At 30.6% G+C, this 17507-nt stretch overlaps 1 protein-coding gene across 2 annotated transcripts; it reads right to left on the bottom strand.

Moving 5' to 3' along the window:
- Positions 1-4796: 4796 nt before the first annotated feature.
- Positions 4797-17300, bottom strand: LOC117920806 (phosphatidylinositol transfer protein 3-like). Of its 2 annotated transcripts, none has more exons than XM_034838444.1 (6): positions 17106-17300; positions 12986-13146; positions 9974-10150; positions 9465-9563; positions 9143-9385; positions 4797-5353 (listed from the first exon to the last, which is right to left on the bottom strand). In XM_034838444.1, exons 2-6 carry the CDS (start codon positions 13052-13054, stop codon positions 4988-4990), a joined length of 954 nt encoding a protein of 317 aa, XP_034694335.1. In that variant the 5' UTR covers positions 13055-13146; positions 17106-17300; the 3' UTR covers positions 4797-4987. The 2 variants fall into 2 exon arrangements, with proteins under 2 accessions (XP_034694335.1, XP_034694337.1); XM_034838446.1 differs by having other exon boundaries at positions 12986-13084.
- Between the last annotated feature and the right edge of the window lie 207 nt (positions 17301-17507).

The following is a 17507-nucleotide window of genomic DNA, read 5'->3' as shown; positions in this document are numbered from 1 at the left end:
AATAAAATAAAATTCAAGAGTTGATCCGGTAGAAGGAGGAACATGGGTGTGGTATGAAAAGAAGAGAGAGGAAAAGTGGTTGGTTGTCAACCTTTTCTCTTTCCCAAAGGGAATGTCTATTATTTAATTATATACCTTGCTTGCAAATCTTGTCTTTTAAATTAATTATATGTAGGAGTATTATAAAAAATCTAAATAAAAATATTAATTTCAAAAATTTTAAACTTAAAGATTTATAAAGAAAAAAAAATTGAAAACAATAGTTTATTTTTTAATGAATTAGGGTTTTTTCTTGCCATTTTTCTTTTTTAATTTTAAGAAACAATTAAAATAATCATGTTTTATCTGAAATGATTGATGATTTTTAAATACATCACTCCTTTTGTTTTTTTTTTTTTTCAAAAATTGAAAATATGGAAATTCGACTCGGTCATGTACCAATCAAGAGATGTCATATAACCGAACTCATGACTTCATAATTAAGTTTCATTGTTTTGTATCTTATTTATAAACTTATTGTTTTATAATATAGAAATATGAGTTTGACTCGGCTACGTAGATGTCATATGATCGAGCTTATCACTTCATAGTCAAGTTTCATTGTTTTGTATCTTATATATAAACTTACTATTTTGCATTATACGTGTAATTTTATTATTTTATATTTTGATTTTCATATGATCGTTTTATTTTTATTTTGATATCATGTATTTATATTTTCATCTCGTGTATTTATACTCTCATTCAACAATCTAAATTTTGTTATCTACTTGAAAGTTTACAATAAGACTAGAACCTAAAAAGAACAAGAAAAATTAAATTTGATTAATTTAATTTATAAGACTTTAAAAAAATACAAATTACAAAAATTGCAACCATTTAATTTTTAACAAAAAAGAAAAAGAAAAAAAGACAAACCAATTAATCAAGCTTAGACCCACTACAAAAGTGGAAAAAGTGAAGCGGGTCAGTTGAAGGGTCTATTCAAGTCAAGTTATTAATTTATTTTCTAAAATTTGTCTCTAAAAATAATAAAATAAATTTAATTTAATCTAATTTAATTACTTGAACACACACACACACACACACACATATATATATATATATATATATATATATATATATATATATATATATATATATATATATATATATATATATATATATATATATATAAATTAAAAAAAAAAAAAGAATTTGGCTTTTAATAAAAATATTATGGACCAAGATTCTTGCCTTAATTGTATTAAAATATTGTGTTGAATTTTTAATAAAATAAATAATATTAAAATCTTTTAATAATTTAATATATGTGAGGGAGAACATGAGGACCACCAAGGATTTTGCTTTTGTGTTAGAATAATAAAAACGGAAGCTTTTTATTGAAGTCTTAACTGGCTTCAAATGACCAAGTCCATGGGGCTAAATCATCATTTCTCTTTAATTTTTATTATTGTGATGTGTTGTGGTCATCATTACTTCTCTTAGGATGAAGGTATCTATTATTTTTATATTCTCCATCTTCTTTGGATTAGCATTGGAGTGGGCCTACACACACATTTGTATCCAATTTTATTGGGCCCATCGTCAAAATTGCCCTAGCCCATGTATGGCCCACTCCAATATTCCATAAAATCTTCACTTAAAAGATGTTGTGTTTGGTTTGGGGGAAAATACAAGGAAAAAAATATATATAGAATTGACAAATAAAATGAAAGAAAATAGAAAAAACAGATATAAAGTTAATAATTTTTTTTATAGTGTTTTAAGTTTATTACACTAATTTTAACTATTTGATATAAAAATTAAATAATTTTAGAATACATAAATTTTTAATTATTTTTAATTATATATATATATATTCATATTTAAAATAGACTATGTTTGATTCTTGAAGGTTATGATTAGTTCACAGTAAGTTTGAAGAAAAATGCAAAGAAAAGAAAATAGAAAGGAAAAGTATAAGAGGAGAGAAAATGAACGCAAATGAAAAATATATTTGAAGTTATTTAATTATTTTATATGAAAGATTAAATCATTTGAAAATATATAAGTTTTTTCCTAATGTTAATTATATTCAACTTTTTTTCATGTTTTTTTAATTATATTCAATTTTCCTTAACACTTTTCATTTTTTAGTACTTTTTGAAACCAAACATAATTGAAAAGTATTAAGGAAAGAAGAAAAAATTTAAGCAAAATATATTTTTTTAATGTTTAGGTATATTGTGAAAAATATCAAAGAAAATCAAATATAATTAAAATTAGTTCGAAAGTTATGCATTTTAAAATTATTTAATCCCTATATCAAATAGTTAAAATAAGTTAAATGAGTTTAAAATTCTATATGAAAATAATTTGTTAACTTTATATTTATTTTTTATTTTCTTTCATTTTTCTTTCTTTTTAATTTTCATCTCTATTTTCTTTACTTTGTATTCTCTCAAATTTTCTAAAAACCAAACATAGGCACAGTGAAACTAAATATAAGAAAATCATTTTTTTTATTATTATTTTTTCTTTTATACTTTTTAGCAACCAAACATAACCTTAAAGGCCGTTTGGCCATATTTTTTGAAGCTTATTTTTAAAATTATTTTTTATTCTTTAATTTAAAAACAAGTTTAAAAAAATATGATCAAATATACTCATTTTCCTTTTATTTTTAAAAATTTGTGAAAATAACTCATATTTGTTCCCTAAAAATTATTTTATATTTCACTTTATTTTTAAAAATTGTTTCTAGATAACAACAACCAAATCAATGTTAGAAAATTTTAAAATCAGTTTTCCATTTCTAAAAAAAGAAAACTGTTTTAAAATTACACAATCAAGCATACTCTTCGTTTTTAATTCTTAATTACATAAAAGAATTAAGTTTTTTTTTTTTAAGCTCTTTTATAAGTCGGATAAAGAATTTCTTGAGCTATCTTAATAATTCTTTTAAAAAAGGGTTTAATATAAAAGTCGATTGCCTTCAAGGTTCTTAGTGGCAAAGTGAATTTCAATTACAACTTTTTCTTAGATGAGCATGGAAGCGGGCCCACAAACTCAAATTTCTATTCAATAAGGGCCCAACAAAATTGCCCAAGCCCATGGTTGACTCATCCCAATAATGGATAAAAATCCTCACCTGAAAGTTCTTCTTGATTAATTTTATCCTTTTAGAAGTTTAATAAGAATTTTTGTAGATAAATTTTTAGTAAAATGCTTAATATGAAAAAAAAAAAAAAAAGGAGGAAAAATATGCTATCAAGGTTATCTCATGGATGTTGTTGGTCTACACAACCAATTTTCTATTCAATGGTTAGGCCCATGTAAGGCCCAACAACTTTGTCCAAGCCCATGGATGGCCCACTCCAATAATCCAACAAATCTTCACCTAGAAGTTTTTCTTGATTATTATTTTTTTATATTCTGAATAATAATTTCTATACATATTTGATTAATTCTTTAAAATACGACATTAATTTGAAGCCCTCGATGTCCATCCCATATTGACTCAAAGTCTCAACCCATGACGTTTGTTTGGATTAACATGGAGATGGTCCACACAACCAAATTTGTTTTCAATTATATTGGGCCCATGTTGGGCGCATCAAAATTGTCCAAGCCCATCCATGGCCCACTTTGATAATTGATAAAAATCTTCACCTAAAAGTTTTTCTTCATAAATTTATTAATTCTTTATTACCTAAAAATGTCATCTAACTTCTCAGCCAGTTTTATAATTTGTTTAGATCAATTTTTGAGAAGTTTAAAACTATTTTACAAGTTTAATAAAAGCTTTTATATATTTTTTGTAATTTTGTTAAAAAAATTTATAATTTTTAAAAAAATTATTTTACTTTATGCAACAAATTAATTTCCGTACAATAACATTTTTATAATATTGATATGGACCTTTTAAAATAATAATTTTTTTGCTTCAACTTTAGCTTTAGTTAAAGCCAAAAAAAAAAAAGAGTTAGGCCTATTTGGTAATGGTTTTGGAAACATATCTAAAAAATATTGTTTGAGAACAATTTTTGAAAACTGTTTTGTAATGTTTTGTGGAAGAAAAAAAAGTTATTTGTAAATTTAAAATGCTTTTAACCTGTTTTTAATATTTTTAAATATGTTTTAAAAATAATTTTTATGTTTAAAACTTTATTTTTAATCATTATACATATTTATATAATTATTTTTTTGAAATAGTTCTAAAAAAATAAGTGAAATCAATTAAAAGATGTTATATGAAAAAACCATATTTTATGTTTTTCAGAATAGAAAATAAAAAACAGTTTTTTGGTTGTCAAATGTATTTTCTAATTTTTTATTTTAAAAAATAAAAAACAAAACAATTACCAAAGTAACCCTTATATTTTATTTTTGCTTTGAATTTGACTTTAATTTTTTCTTTTTCTTTTTTTATAAAAAACATCTCCAACTTGTACAAAAGACACCTCTCAGTATATAAAAATTCCCCGATATTACAACTATGTTTGGTTCCAAAAGGTTTGAAAGAAAATGTGAAGGAAAAAAAATAAAGAAAAAAAAAAAATAAATAAAACATAAATTAAAATCAATAAATTATTTTTATATATTACTTTAAACCTTTTTCACTTATTACCTTTTCTGTATAAATATTAGATAGTTTAAAAATATGTAAATTTATTAATAATTATAATTATATTTAACTTTTTTTCATATTTTTCATTATAAAATTAAACATGAGAAAACTATTTTTCTTAACACTTTTTCTCATTAGTACTTTCCCCAGAACATAACCTAAAGTTTCAGTACTTAATTTTCAGTTTTATCAAAAACCCCATTGGTATCAGGGGTTAAAAGAACAGTATATATATTGATACAATCGTGTGTAAATGTTAACCAATTACAGCCAAGTCCACCTTCAACCTGGAAGACAAACTTTTGAACAAAATGTTGTGTTCATGCTACTACAATGCGATTCAATCTGAAACAAGACTTATCATTCCCTAGAAACTCACTCTTTCTGCATCTCTTTGGGCATGTCTGCTTCAATTTTGGGAACATCTTTGCAGCTAACTGGTGGGTTTTCGTGGCTGGATGCAATGCCGCCTCCATCAGAGGCCTCAGAGGCCACGAAAGATGGCTGGAAGTGTAGGGATGAGCACCCAGAATTGATGAAATTGGCCATCTTCTTATCATCCTCCATCATCTGTTTTGCATATGTCTCATAGTTGAACCCGGTTGAGTTTCTTCCACCAAATGAAGATTCTAATGTGTCCATGTCAAAGAGCTCTTCCATTTTCTTCTGGCTTACAGCATCGTTGGAGTAGACGAACTTCACTTTTTGGAATGTCTTGGTCTCAAGGAAGGGTCTCACCATCTGCAAAACCAAGAGCTTCTTAGGTTCTTGAGACAGTAATCGTAGTGAAGAACCAATAATACAAAACATCCATCAAAAATAGCTTAAACGCTATATTTGGTTCTGGTAATGTACTAAAGAGAGGATAAAAAAAAGGTCTCACCATCTGCAAAACCAAGAGCTTCTTAAGTTCTTGAGACAAGTAATTGTAGTGAAGAACCGATAATACAAAACATTCGTACAAAATAACTTAAACGCTATATTTGGTTCCGGCAATGTATTAAAGAAAGGAAAAAAAGATTAAGGAAAATTATTTTTTCATGTCTATTTTAAGTATGGAAAGATAAAAAAGAAAACAAAATATAATTAAAATTAGTTAAACTTAAATATTTTCAAATTATTTAATTTTTATATAGAAGAGTTAAAATAAGTGAAATAAATTTGAAGTAACATAAGGAAATCATTTACTGACTCTAATTCTATTTTTTATTTTCCTTCTACTTTTCCTTTTTATTTTCTTTCCGTCACATTTTCCCTCAAATTTTCTACAAACCAAACATACTTAAAAGTGCAGATAGATTAAATGATGAAATGTTACGAAGACAAAATGGTGAATTCAATTCAGAAATAGAAAATAGTTTTCATTTTTGCTTCTAAGCAGACTTCTTGTTTTAGTCGATGAATCTCTACCATAAAAACAAGTAAAGAGACTACCAAATTCCTTAAGGGTATGTTTGTTTCTAGGAAAGTACAACAAAAAGGGGAAAATGCTAAGGAAAATTGTTTTCTCATGTTTGGTTTCACTATGAAAAATATGAAAGAAGATAAAATATAACAAAAATAATTTTATATATTTTAAAACTATTTAATCTTTATAATGCAGGAAAATAAGTGAAACAAGTTTGAAAAAGTATATAAAAATAATTTATTGAATTTAAATCTATTTTTTAATTTTCCTTCATTTTTTCTTTATTTCTTTGTTTCTTTATTTCTATTTTCTTGAAAAAATGAAAAATCAAGAGAGGTTCCCATGATATTTTCCCTTTCATAGGATAGATCCTCACACTACCTTCATATTCCTGATGTTGAAACTATGGTACCTAAGACACAAAGTTGCTTCCTATGCAAAGACTAAAATTCCTACATTAGGCCCTACTTGGGCCATATGTATGAATGTAATAATTTCTTTGCCACTATTAAGGAGCCAATTATCGACCATAATATTTGAAGTCTATAACTAGAGATCTTGCTCTAGAGCCAATATAATGATAAATTATTCCAAAATTGAAAAGATGGTAATAATTCAATTATAAATATACCTTCTAAAAGTAATAGGTCACTTTGTATCTAAATTGCATTGATATCTGCTCACCATCCCAACAACAAAACAAATGCCCGGTCTAGTTCATAGTATGGCATACAAGGCTACCCATTGTAAAGGCATAGGGGTAGTCTTCATGCAATCTTTCTCCTTAGATATCTTAGGAGATTGAACATGAGAATGGGACGCTCCATGTTTGAGGTTAGAAGACCCTTCTTGGAGTCTTGCATCACATACTTGACCATAAACTTGTCAATATAGGTGACTTGAGACAAAGCAATTTTTCTATTCTAGTCGATCTACAGTAACACCACAAGGTCGTAGAATTTTCAAGTTCTAATACAATTTCTAATATTTTCTAAATTGGCTTGGTATTCAACACATGTACCCATATTTTCAAAACCTCTATATGATCCATGATGCCAATAGTTTTTCACTTGGTAGTCCATTGAAGCCTACTCCTACACAAACAATCCTCACGTTTGATAGCATCAAGTGGTTCAAAACTATTGCCTAAAAATGATTGAGCAAATAATACACTTGCAAGCCTACCAAAAAGAAAAGTGTCAAGCTATGTAGATAATATTTTCTAGCCTACTAGTAAAATTAACAATAAAAAAGATATAATGAAAGTAAAAAGCAAATAATAAAAATAAAAAAGTAAAACGAAACACCCAAACTAATTATCATTTTCCATAGATCACTAATTAATTAAATTTAATTCTAGCATTCATTATAACCTTCTTTGTTTTATTGGATCACTTCATCAATTTACTTAGTAGATAGATCCATGGAATGTTTGTTCATTAAAAAATGCATGAAATAGAACAAATAGGTTCTCATTTTAGCTTTAGCTTTACTACTTTTTAAAGAAGGTTTATTACTACTAATTAATCATAAGTAAGCTAATTTTATGCTTTTTACTAAATAGAAGACAATCTATGACTGCATTCCAACTTTATTGGGTGGGTTCCCTAATTCCGAACCATTTTAGCCCTTTTCCAAAAAAGGGTTCTTAGTAGTCTAACTTGAGGAATAGATATCTCCACTACGAGCCACAATCACATAGTTTTTTAAGAAAAAGAAAATATAGTGCTTGCCTATGTATTAAAGGGTAAGAAGTCACTTGGCAACTTAAATTTTAATGCATGTGTAAATATGTCTAAATAGGCAAGACAAATGATTTATTGCACCCTTGTAGAGGTATTATCCTATTCAACAAAACTCAAGTAATAATTTGCAAGTTTTTATCGTAACTAAATTGTATTGAATGTGTATACTCTAAGGAAATAAAGCAAACAAGATACAAAGATATCATTTAGGAAGTGTCAATCACTAGTACAAAGCACAAATTTTTATTGAAAATAACAGTATCTTAATTTGTCTTTTAAACAAGTTCTTGGCTGCACCATGTGCTTGCAATGACAACTTAACATATTGGTAACAACTAATGAGCAAAATCTTGTATAAGAAAGTTAACTACTAATGAATTGATGACAAAAGGCCACTAATTGTAGCATTCCATTGGCAACGTCATCATAAGAACATACAAATCCTAAAACTCATTGAGTTGGGTTGCATGGAAAGAATGAATTGCACATTTTCTTTTAGGGGAATGTGACAATGCTTATACTCGTGTATAGAAATCTAAAAGCCATGATTAGTGGGTAGACTTAGACAGCATTTGGTAAATCAATTTAATGACTAAATAACTTAATTTAAGTCATTAAGTAGATTAAGCATGTTTGGTAAAATAACTTAATATTACAACTTAAAATTATTTTTAACTTTAAGTATTAAGTCAAAATAGTTAACCTATTCTTAATCTCAAATCTTTTATCTCATTTGCCCACACTAGTGAGAATATATTTCTAGAATCATGATTCCATATTCATGACTCATTTTCTATAATAAATATTTTATGGTTATCTTATGAATTTACAATACTTTAAATATAGATGTTTTACAAATAAAATTATTTCTTAAAATTAATAAATATGAGTTAAAATCAACGAGGATAAATATTAGTTAAAAATAATAAGGGCAAATATGTCAATTTGATGATTTAAAATAAGTTTTAAGTTACTTTACGAAACAACCTTAGTACTTGAAATAAAAAATAAGTAATAAGTTTTAAGTTAACAACTTAAGAATAATTGAACTTAAAGTCAACTTAAGTCATTAAGTATTAAGTTTTACCAAAACACCCAATTAGTCACTTAAAAAAAATAACATGCGAAATGCTTCAACAGATTCCAAAATGCAAATTGTGTATGATAGTGAATGATAGAAACCATCTTGGGGGTACTTTTCATCCTTGCCCATACGATATCCATATAAAAAAATCAATTATGCTATTCTCATTTATAGGTAGCAACAAAGTAAGGGCAATGGTTTCTTTAGGCAATCAAGCATCAACAGCAAGAGGAAACCAGAAATAAAGTTCAAGATGAGTAGATTATGTAAAGGGTGGTTGTATTATATCATACCGTCCAAAATGACTCAAATATTTTTGGTGGATTATAAAGGATTGCAAGGCCCAATCTCTCCGGATAATGATCCTGCAATATATTAGCTGTTTCTCGGGTTACCCTCATTGATATGCTTGACATGGTCCATCCCTGAAAATCTATTAGCCACACCATCTCCTCCTGATCTGGATTTAAATTCATTAAGGCATTCTCGATACAGTAAACCAAGTACTTGATCTGCGCTTTTGTTGAATTTGTATTCTGAAACAGAAAAATGTCATAACACCATGCCAAAACAGAAATAAATACAATAAATAGTAATAATTGCTATTATATGTACCTGGAAACCAGGTCTCATAACAAGAACAGTCCTTCCCTGCTTGTCATGGTAATTAGCCCTGTAAATTTTTCCTGTCTCAGCTTCCTGAGCGATATCTTCCTAAAAGGACAAAAAAGAGATAATGCAATGAGCACAATAGGTGTAACTTCTATAATCATCATAATCGAGCAATGATGCCTTGGAAACACTGCCACAAACTGTGTGGCACACTTCACTGTCTAGTGGGTAATGGACCTCCAAAACCGAGAAACACAAGAAAAAATGCACACAATTTTATGTAAAGGGTGCCTCTTTAAGCCATTTGAGACCCAAACAACCACCTCCGGCAACTTGCTACAATCACAATGTTTTCCTTTCTTGAGATCATGGAAAGGCGCCCAATATAAGATGAGCAGATTGTACGTTGTTCCATAACAACAACTTATTTCTTTCTTTCATCCTCAAGTAATTGGGCAATTGTGTGTTCAAGACAAATAAATATAATCACTGGAAAAGCATAAAATGCTTACCCATCGGATCTTCTCTGGCTTGTGTTCCATCCTCCATTTTATGGTATCTTTCAGCATCTTGGTTGCCTTCTTTGTATTCCAGTTTCTTGCTCTCAGATACCTTGATATAATATCATCTGAACATGGGACTGGAACCTTACTGGTGGCAGGTCCTATTAGCTTCCTAATTTCATTGATCTGAAGATAAAGACCATAATTAGTTCACCAACTAACAATTTCTCCAACAGATATGTTTATGTTACAATTCCTCAAAAACCTTTTAGTAGTAAATGAATTTATTTTAGTAAAAGTCTAAAGGTGTGTTTGATACATAGGAATAGGAATGTAAATAGGATAGGAATGAGGGCGAATCATAATACCATGTAGAAGAGAGGAATCAAAATCCTCGGGAGAATGGAATTGGTTTCAAACAATGAATTTTTTATTCTTATTTTCATTCTAAAAAACAATCCAAACACATTTATGAATGGGAATGGAACTTATTTCCTGTTCCCATTCTCTATTCCAACATTCCAAACATGGCTTAAATTCTAATTTGTTAGCATTATAAGAAATGATTCAAATAAGGCTACTAAACTTCACTTTGAGCAGTCTGGAAATGAAAACTAGAAACACACTGGAAATGGCATAGAAGTCCGCAAACACATGAAACCTTTTAGAAAAATTTAGAACAGACCAATTTTGATGAGAAGGTGCTCTCTTTCTAAATGAAAGTTAGCCCTCATTTTTAAATGAAAGTATAAAGTATTAAAGGTGCTCTAGCAATGTGAAATACAGGGATAACTTATTTACTAATAAACTGCATGCTAAGGGTGCGTTTGGTACGTAGGAACAGAAGTGGAAAGAGGAATTAAAATAAAGATAAATCACAATACCATATAAAAGAGAGTATCAAAATCTTGGTAAGGGTGGGATTTGGTTTCCATGAGAATGAAGTCTTGATTCCCATTCCTATTTTAATAAGTGACCCAAACATAGTAATGAATGGGAAATGGATGGATTTCCTACTCCCATTTTCTATTCCAATGTTCCAAGCATGCCCCTATTGCATTCAAAGTTTCATTCATTCTTATTAGTGTGTGCTGGTAGATTCTAAATAATTTTGTATTTATTTCTTTGGTAAAATATGATTTATGTGAGAGATTATAGGATAATAGATGGTAGGTGAATAAGATCCCTATTTATGGAAGAGATTTTAGGGGAATCTAATCGGTTAATAGGATGTACATATTGTATTCTAATACAATTTTTAAGGAAAGAAGAATTCATTTCAATATTTTGGATAGCCTCATTGGACAAGATTATAATGCAGATCATATTGTAGAAATTGGAAAGGTTCCCCCCTAACTGGTGTGCATGCAGGATGGGGTTGCGGCTGTCCCTAGTAAACTCTATACCAGAACTCAAGTATATGTCGATCCATGATTTTTTTTTTTTTTCTTTTTACAAATATCAGGTTTCATTAGGGGAAAAAAAGTGTTTTCTAGGATTTTCTTCACTTGTATCACGTGGTTTAGTAGCTTTCTAATTCTTGTTCTTTTTTGGTTATGTTTGGTTCTTGGAAAGTACTAAGGAAAGCAAAAAATACTAAGGAAAATGATTTTCTTATGTTTCGTTGTGCTAAGGAAAATACCAAAGAAAATCAAATATAATTTAAATTAGTTACAAACTTGTGCATTTTCAAATTATTTTATCTTTATATTGAAGAGTAAAATAAGTGAAATGACTTTAAAGTAGCATATAAAAATAATTTTTTATTTTAAATCTATTTTTTATTTTCCTTTTATTTTCTTTGCCCTACATTTTCCCTCAAATTTTTTGGGAACCAAACATAGCCTTACTTCTTTTTCATGAACAATGTTCCCATCTTAGCACCATGATTTCATTGCTTTAAGAAAACGCATGCCCCTAGGGAACGCTCTACCAAGGTTCAAGCATGTGTTTCTCCATGAATTTTTTTTCTCCTTTTCCAAATATCAGGGTTCATTAGGAAAAAAAGGTGCTTTCTTGGATTTTCCTCACATGTATCATGTGGTTTAGTGGATTTCTATTTCTTGTTCTTTACTTCTCCTTCATGTGCAGGATATTCCTCAGTTACATCTCCCCTTTATAGCACCTTCAGTGGACTGGTTCTACTTGAAAATTTTATTGTATTCATTTAGCTGATTTTATTGAAATCTACCAAGGCTAATGTAGCAGTTTCATAGTCACCAAATCTCTACCCTCTTAATCATAAGAAACATTTAAACTTTCTGATGTATTCCAAAAAGAAAAGTAAAATAGGAAAAAAAAAAAAAGTTTCTGATAATATGTTTCTTTCTTGTCTAGGTTCTCTAGAAGACGGGGGTGATAGCAGTTTGACATAGAGAAATTCAAATCAACAACATAGCTTATTTGGAATAACCATGTCTTAGAAAAATAGCAGCACACAACCCTTGGCATGGACAGGGTGCATGCAACCTCTGAGAATCATGTTTCAAGTTCCTAACTCCAAGTTCTCTAAATGTGTGATATTATTATGCATAAAAGAGGATAAAAAATCAGAGACAATTATTAAATTTGTTCACTAGGATGGGATAATCCATCATCCCTTCTTCTGCTTACCAAACATTTGAGAAGCATGTTTCAAGTTCCGAACTCCTAGTACTCTAAATGTGTGATAATTATGATGCATAGAAGAGTACCAAAAATCGGAGACAATTATTAAATTTCTTTATGAGGATAGGATAATCCATCCTCCCTTCTTCTGCTTACCAAACATTTGGACAATTGTGAATCCAAGCAAGAGCCAACAATTATGATGGTTACATGCATGTATTGAACTAGGTCCATCGTGCACTACTAAGGCCTAACTTATATGAAACAATATAAAGTTATTCTTTATGCAGATTACATGAAGGCAACATGTTTTGCCTTCCTCTATCTTGATTTGTTATTCAATGAGACCTATGGTTCAATTTTTAGAGTGAAGAGAAAATGACACTACTTCATTAAGATTATAATCAAATATACCTTAGCTTCCTGCTCTTCAGGTGACAAAGTTTTCTCTCCTGCACTTCCCCGCACTTTTTTCGAAGACATCTTTTCATATGCTAATGAAACTAGAGCAGGCTGACATGATTTTAGAGACACAACAACCAGGAATTAACTGGATATTTCAAAGAAACTAGGGTCTGCAAACAAGCAAACAAAAATACCATAAACTAATTGATAGATGTTAGGAAATGAAATGAAACAAACAAATTCATACTATATTTTTTAAGAAACTGTGGGAATTCTTACAGAAGAACAAAGGATGAGAAATGCTTCAAAAACATGAAGTATATTCAAAAGAGACAAAATTTTTTGCAGTAGAAGGCCTTTAATTTCATATCCCTAATGAGTCAATTAAAGCTCCTATAAAAGGGCACCGATTCCCAAATGAAGATGTGATATCCTCCAAAACCAATGGTCCTATCTTTATGATCCTTTATGACAATTAGTCAACTGCAAGAAAATTGTTGTTAAATCCCCTCCACCAGCAAATTGGTGATATCCACCTCACTTGCAACTTGACCCTCAAGTAAAGCAAGTACTTCCACTTCAATAGCTAGCTCAAGCCCACCCCTCTTCTAAAAAAACTTCAGATATCTGAACTGTTATGATCCCAAATAAGTCCTTCAGCACCCAACTGACTTGGATTGCCCAAGAAAAATTCTTTGAAATCGAGTTTCAGAAGACTAATTATAGGAAGCTGGGCGGGGGGTGGTGACCAAACTTCTAGAGCCACAAGATAAAATAAACTTGCTTTTCTCCAAGTTAATTTTAAGGACTGAAACTGACTTCAAACACAGAAGAACCCATCTAAGGTGTAATAACTTCATAAAATCAACCTTACGAAACAGTGGAGAATCATATAAGATGCTTGAACAGGAGAGTGTTTGTGAGCTTGTGCATTGGTTTTATTCTTTGAATAAACTTAGACTGGAACTCATATCCTTGAGAAGTATCCACATTTATGCTGCAATAAGCTTATAACCCCAAATGCAGGAAAGTCTTAAAATGGATAACGTCATTATCTCATTGTGGCTCATTCTTTAAATCAGTTACAGATCATCTACAGCTAGTAAAGGTATTTGAATGAAAGAAGGAAACAAACATTGTATGTTGTGATCAAACTGAACCTCCACGCGAGCATTATAATCTACCTAAGCATACCAAGGAAGAATGTGGGGAATTAATCCAGAGCTTTTGACCACCATGCAACCTTAGCGTTGTCTGTCTTAAGAGACCAATAGCCCATACTGCCTCTTCTTCTTATCCACCTATAAGTGTAAGTAGTCTAAGAGAACGAGCAAGTCAAACAGTATATGGTTCACTAGAATAAGTTCCATTTACTTCTTCAAACACAAAATGTGGTCTTGCAACCTTTCCTTTTCTCACTTTTTTTTTCCTTCATACTCCACAATCTAATCATTGATTTAGGATCCTCCAGTTACCTTATGGCATGTCATCGCTTTTCGCTCCTTGTTCTGCTTGTTTTGCTAAGGATAAAGTTAAAATTGCAGATGTTCTTTAACTTCTATTACTAATAAAAGCAGCATCAAGTTTTCCCTTTTAGTCCTTACAATTTGCAATTTTCGTTCCTAATTTTGTTATGAACTTGCTCTCAGTCACAACTGTTACAAAGTACTCCAATTATAATATTATTTAGTTTCCAGCTTGTTTTGTATTTTGGGGTTTGAGGATTGGAAATGTGATCAGATGTGGCCATGAAGATCATGGACTTTATATTGGGATGCACTAGACAACTTTCATGCTAAGATTCATCTCTTAGATAGAACCAGTAACCCTGCTAATTGTCATAGGATGCTTCAAATGAGCCTCCCCATGGGCTTATATAGAGCCCAGGAAGCTTCTGGAGACTCCTGGAGCCATCTACACTAAGCCATTGATGGGAAGAGTGTGGAAGGTTCTAGAGATGTCTGGAGATGTCCACACATCTCTACACAATGGTGGAAGGCATGAGAGGAGTCCATTCTAGAGAATTCTAGGAATCTCTTGTATATTCTTGTACATAGGTTTGTACATAGAATTATGTAGGGTGTTCTAGAATATTCTTGATTTGTAAGGAACCCTCCAAGGTTCCAAAGAGTTCCAATGGTGCCTATAAATAGGTGAGAGTCTCATTTGGCCAAGGTACCACCCAAGAACCTAACCAACCAAGCAAGTGAGTTCTCAAAGCACTTGTAAAAGCTTCCTTTGAGCAATAAAAGCTTCCATTCTTTAAGAGTTGCCTACTATGCCTTCTAAAGCTTCCGAGTCGTGAACATCTTAGCCTAGCAAGCTAAGCATTGGGAGTCAGGCTGACTTAGCAAGATCAAGTGTCTTGACTTGTCTAAGTGCCGCACAAGCTTAGGAAAAGACTAAGTCCGTGACATAGTGATATGATTTAGGAGGGCAGCATCATTGTTTAGACGATCCTTCTTCTTTGCCGACTTTAGTTCTTTTATTTTCAGAATTAATAAATGTACTTCCATTTCTAACTTTGTTGTGAACCTAGCGAAGGAGCCAAACATTATAGATTTCATAGCCATATGGAGGTAATCAAAATACTTCTTTTGATCTTGTTCATGCCAAAGTATGGGAACATCCCCCAGGGACTCCTTCTCTGGGATGTTGCTGTTTCATAATACTAGTGGATGATTAATCTTATGCTACCAGGACTTGCCTTTTGAAACATAAAGGTGATGTGTAAGTTGTCTTAATAAGTTTTAATACCATATTTATCGCTCATTTCAGGATCAAGAATAGGGTTGTCAAGTCTTATTACATCTATTAAGGCAGACTCCGTCAAGCAGGCACAGTTATCATTCTCCAACTATGGTGTACTCCATCAGCAATCAAGTCCTAGACAAAACAAAGTAGCAGAGATGAGAACTCAACATATCCTTAAGGCTATGAAGTTCCTTTTGTATAGTCTAGTGTATGTTGTTTCTTACAAATGGCTTCTATCTCAAATCGTAAATTTCCTGATTCTTGTCTCTTTCATGTCCAATCAACCATCTTTTTTCATCTTAAGTATGAACTGCAGTAATTTTTTTTTCTATTCATCATTCTAATTACATAAAATTGAACCTAAGGCCTTAACATGTCCATGCATGAGACACTTTTCTGCACAAAAAAAATAATGTTGTTATCATCGTTCCCATAGATGAATCGCCCCTTTTCATCATCTTCCTTTTTTCTCTATTCAAGTGACTCTTCTTCAAGAGGGATGGTATCTAGGGAAAGGAATAAAAACCCAATTCAAGAAGGCATATCAGAAACAATAGTTGATGCTTCAGACAAGAATCACTGAGTATTCAAGGCGGAGGAATGATAATCATTTTCCTCCACCTTTTCTTGATGTTCCTTGTTCTGAATTTAATCAATACATGGACAATCAACAATAGAAAACCAGGCCTGCTAGTCCTAAAGTACAAGGCTGCACTTTGCACTCCAGAATTGGACATAATACTGAACCCCAAATTTTAGAAAGGGTAATTGTAGATTTCCTCAAAATGGTTCTCCAATCAGACTTTCCAACAAGACCCGATTCATAAATGCTCTTAATTATGTAAAAAGAGAAAGAAAAAATATAGACATGGCATGTCATTGGGTTTAGGATAGGCAATTCTAGAATCATTGAATCATTTTCATGACAGAAGCAATTTGGAGAATCATTTCGGATAATTTATCATTTTCCATATGTGAATGGAGTACTTTCAATTCAATTCCCAATTCTCAGATGCATAAAGCAACCAAACAATGAAACAGAAACTGGGTTTTCCCATTCCAATTCCTATGCCAATTCCCAGGTCCCACATCTCCATGCAACCAAACACAGCCCAATCCTAAATGGGTGCTATTAAAAAAATCTGACAATATTGTAAAAGAGAAAGCTAAAAAAATAAAAATAAAAATAAAAATCCGTTTGGTTCCCCAGAAAACACGGGAAAATAAAAAAGACGGCCTGGAAACCCAAAAGTGGTTGAGTTGTTGGGTACAGAAGTTATCTTTTTCCTTTTTTTCTCAGATTTTCTTGGCAACCAAACAGAGAAAGAGGAAAAATAAACCATGGAGAAGAAAGAAAACTGGCCAAGAAGCTTACCTTTATGCAGAGAGACAACCATATGCACGGAAGAATCCTTCAAATGGGTATCATTTGAATCAAATCCATGGCTATATTTATTTTTATTATGCATAAAATTTAAATTTTTTTTAAAGGACGAATATTCGGATTTTGGGATATGCACATGCAGATATGATTATCTTTTGACTGTCAGTGAGGATTAGTCCAAACATGTCCTTAACGACATCAATTGAAACGATCCTTCTTTCATACGGTCCCAATCATACTAACCCTCTTTTGCATTATTGTCCAACTAGCTTTTAAGTATATTAAATTTTTGGAAAATTCTCGAAATCTCTGTCTCTCTCTCTCTCTCTCTTCTTTTCCAATTAGCTTTTAAGTATATTAAAATTTTGGAAAATTCTCGAAATCTCTCTCTCT

This window comes from Vitis riparia, chromosome 8, assembly GCF_004353265.1.
Source record: "Vitis riparia cultivar Riparia Gloire de Montpellier isolate 1030 chromosome 8, EGFV_Vit.rip_1.0, whole genome shotgun sequence".
NCBI classification, from domain to species: Eukaryota; Viridiplantae; Streptophyta; class Magnoliopsida; order Vitales; family Vitaceae; genus Vitis; species Vitis riparia.
This window is presented reverse-complemented; position numbering and strand designations above follow the sequence as displayed.

Excerpts from the sequence above, each read along its gene's own strand:
- LOC117920806 (XM_034838444.1), bottom strand. The coding sequence starts at position 13,054 with ATGTCTTCGAAAAAAGTGCGGGGAAGTGCAGGAGAGAAAACTTTGTCA. Across the intron at positions 9,386-9,464 it reads TTATGAGACCTGGTTTCCAG|AATACAAATTCAACAAAAGC; the intron begins GTACATATAATA and ends TTTCTGTTTCAG. Across the intron at positions 5,354-9,142 it reads TATTTGAGTCATTTTGGACG|ATGGTGAGACCCTTCCTTGA; the intron begins GTATGATATAAT and ends TTGGTTTTGCAG.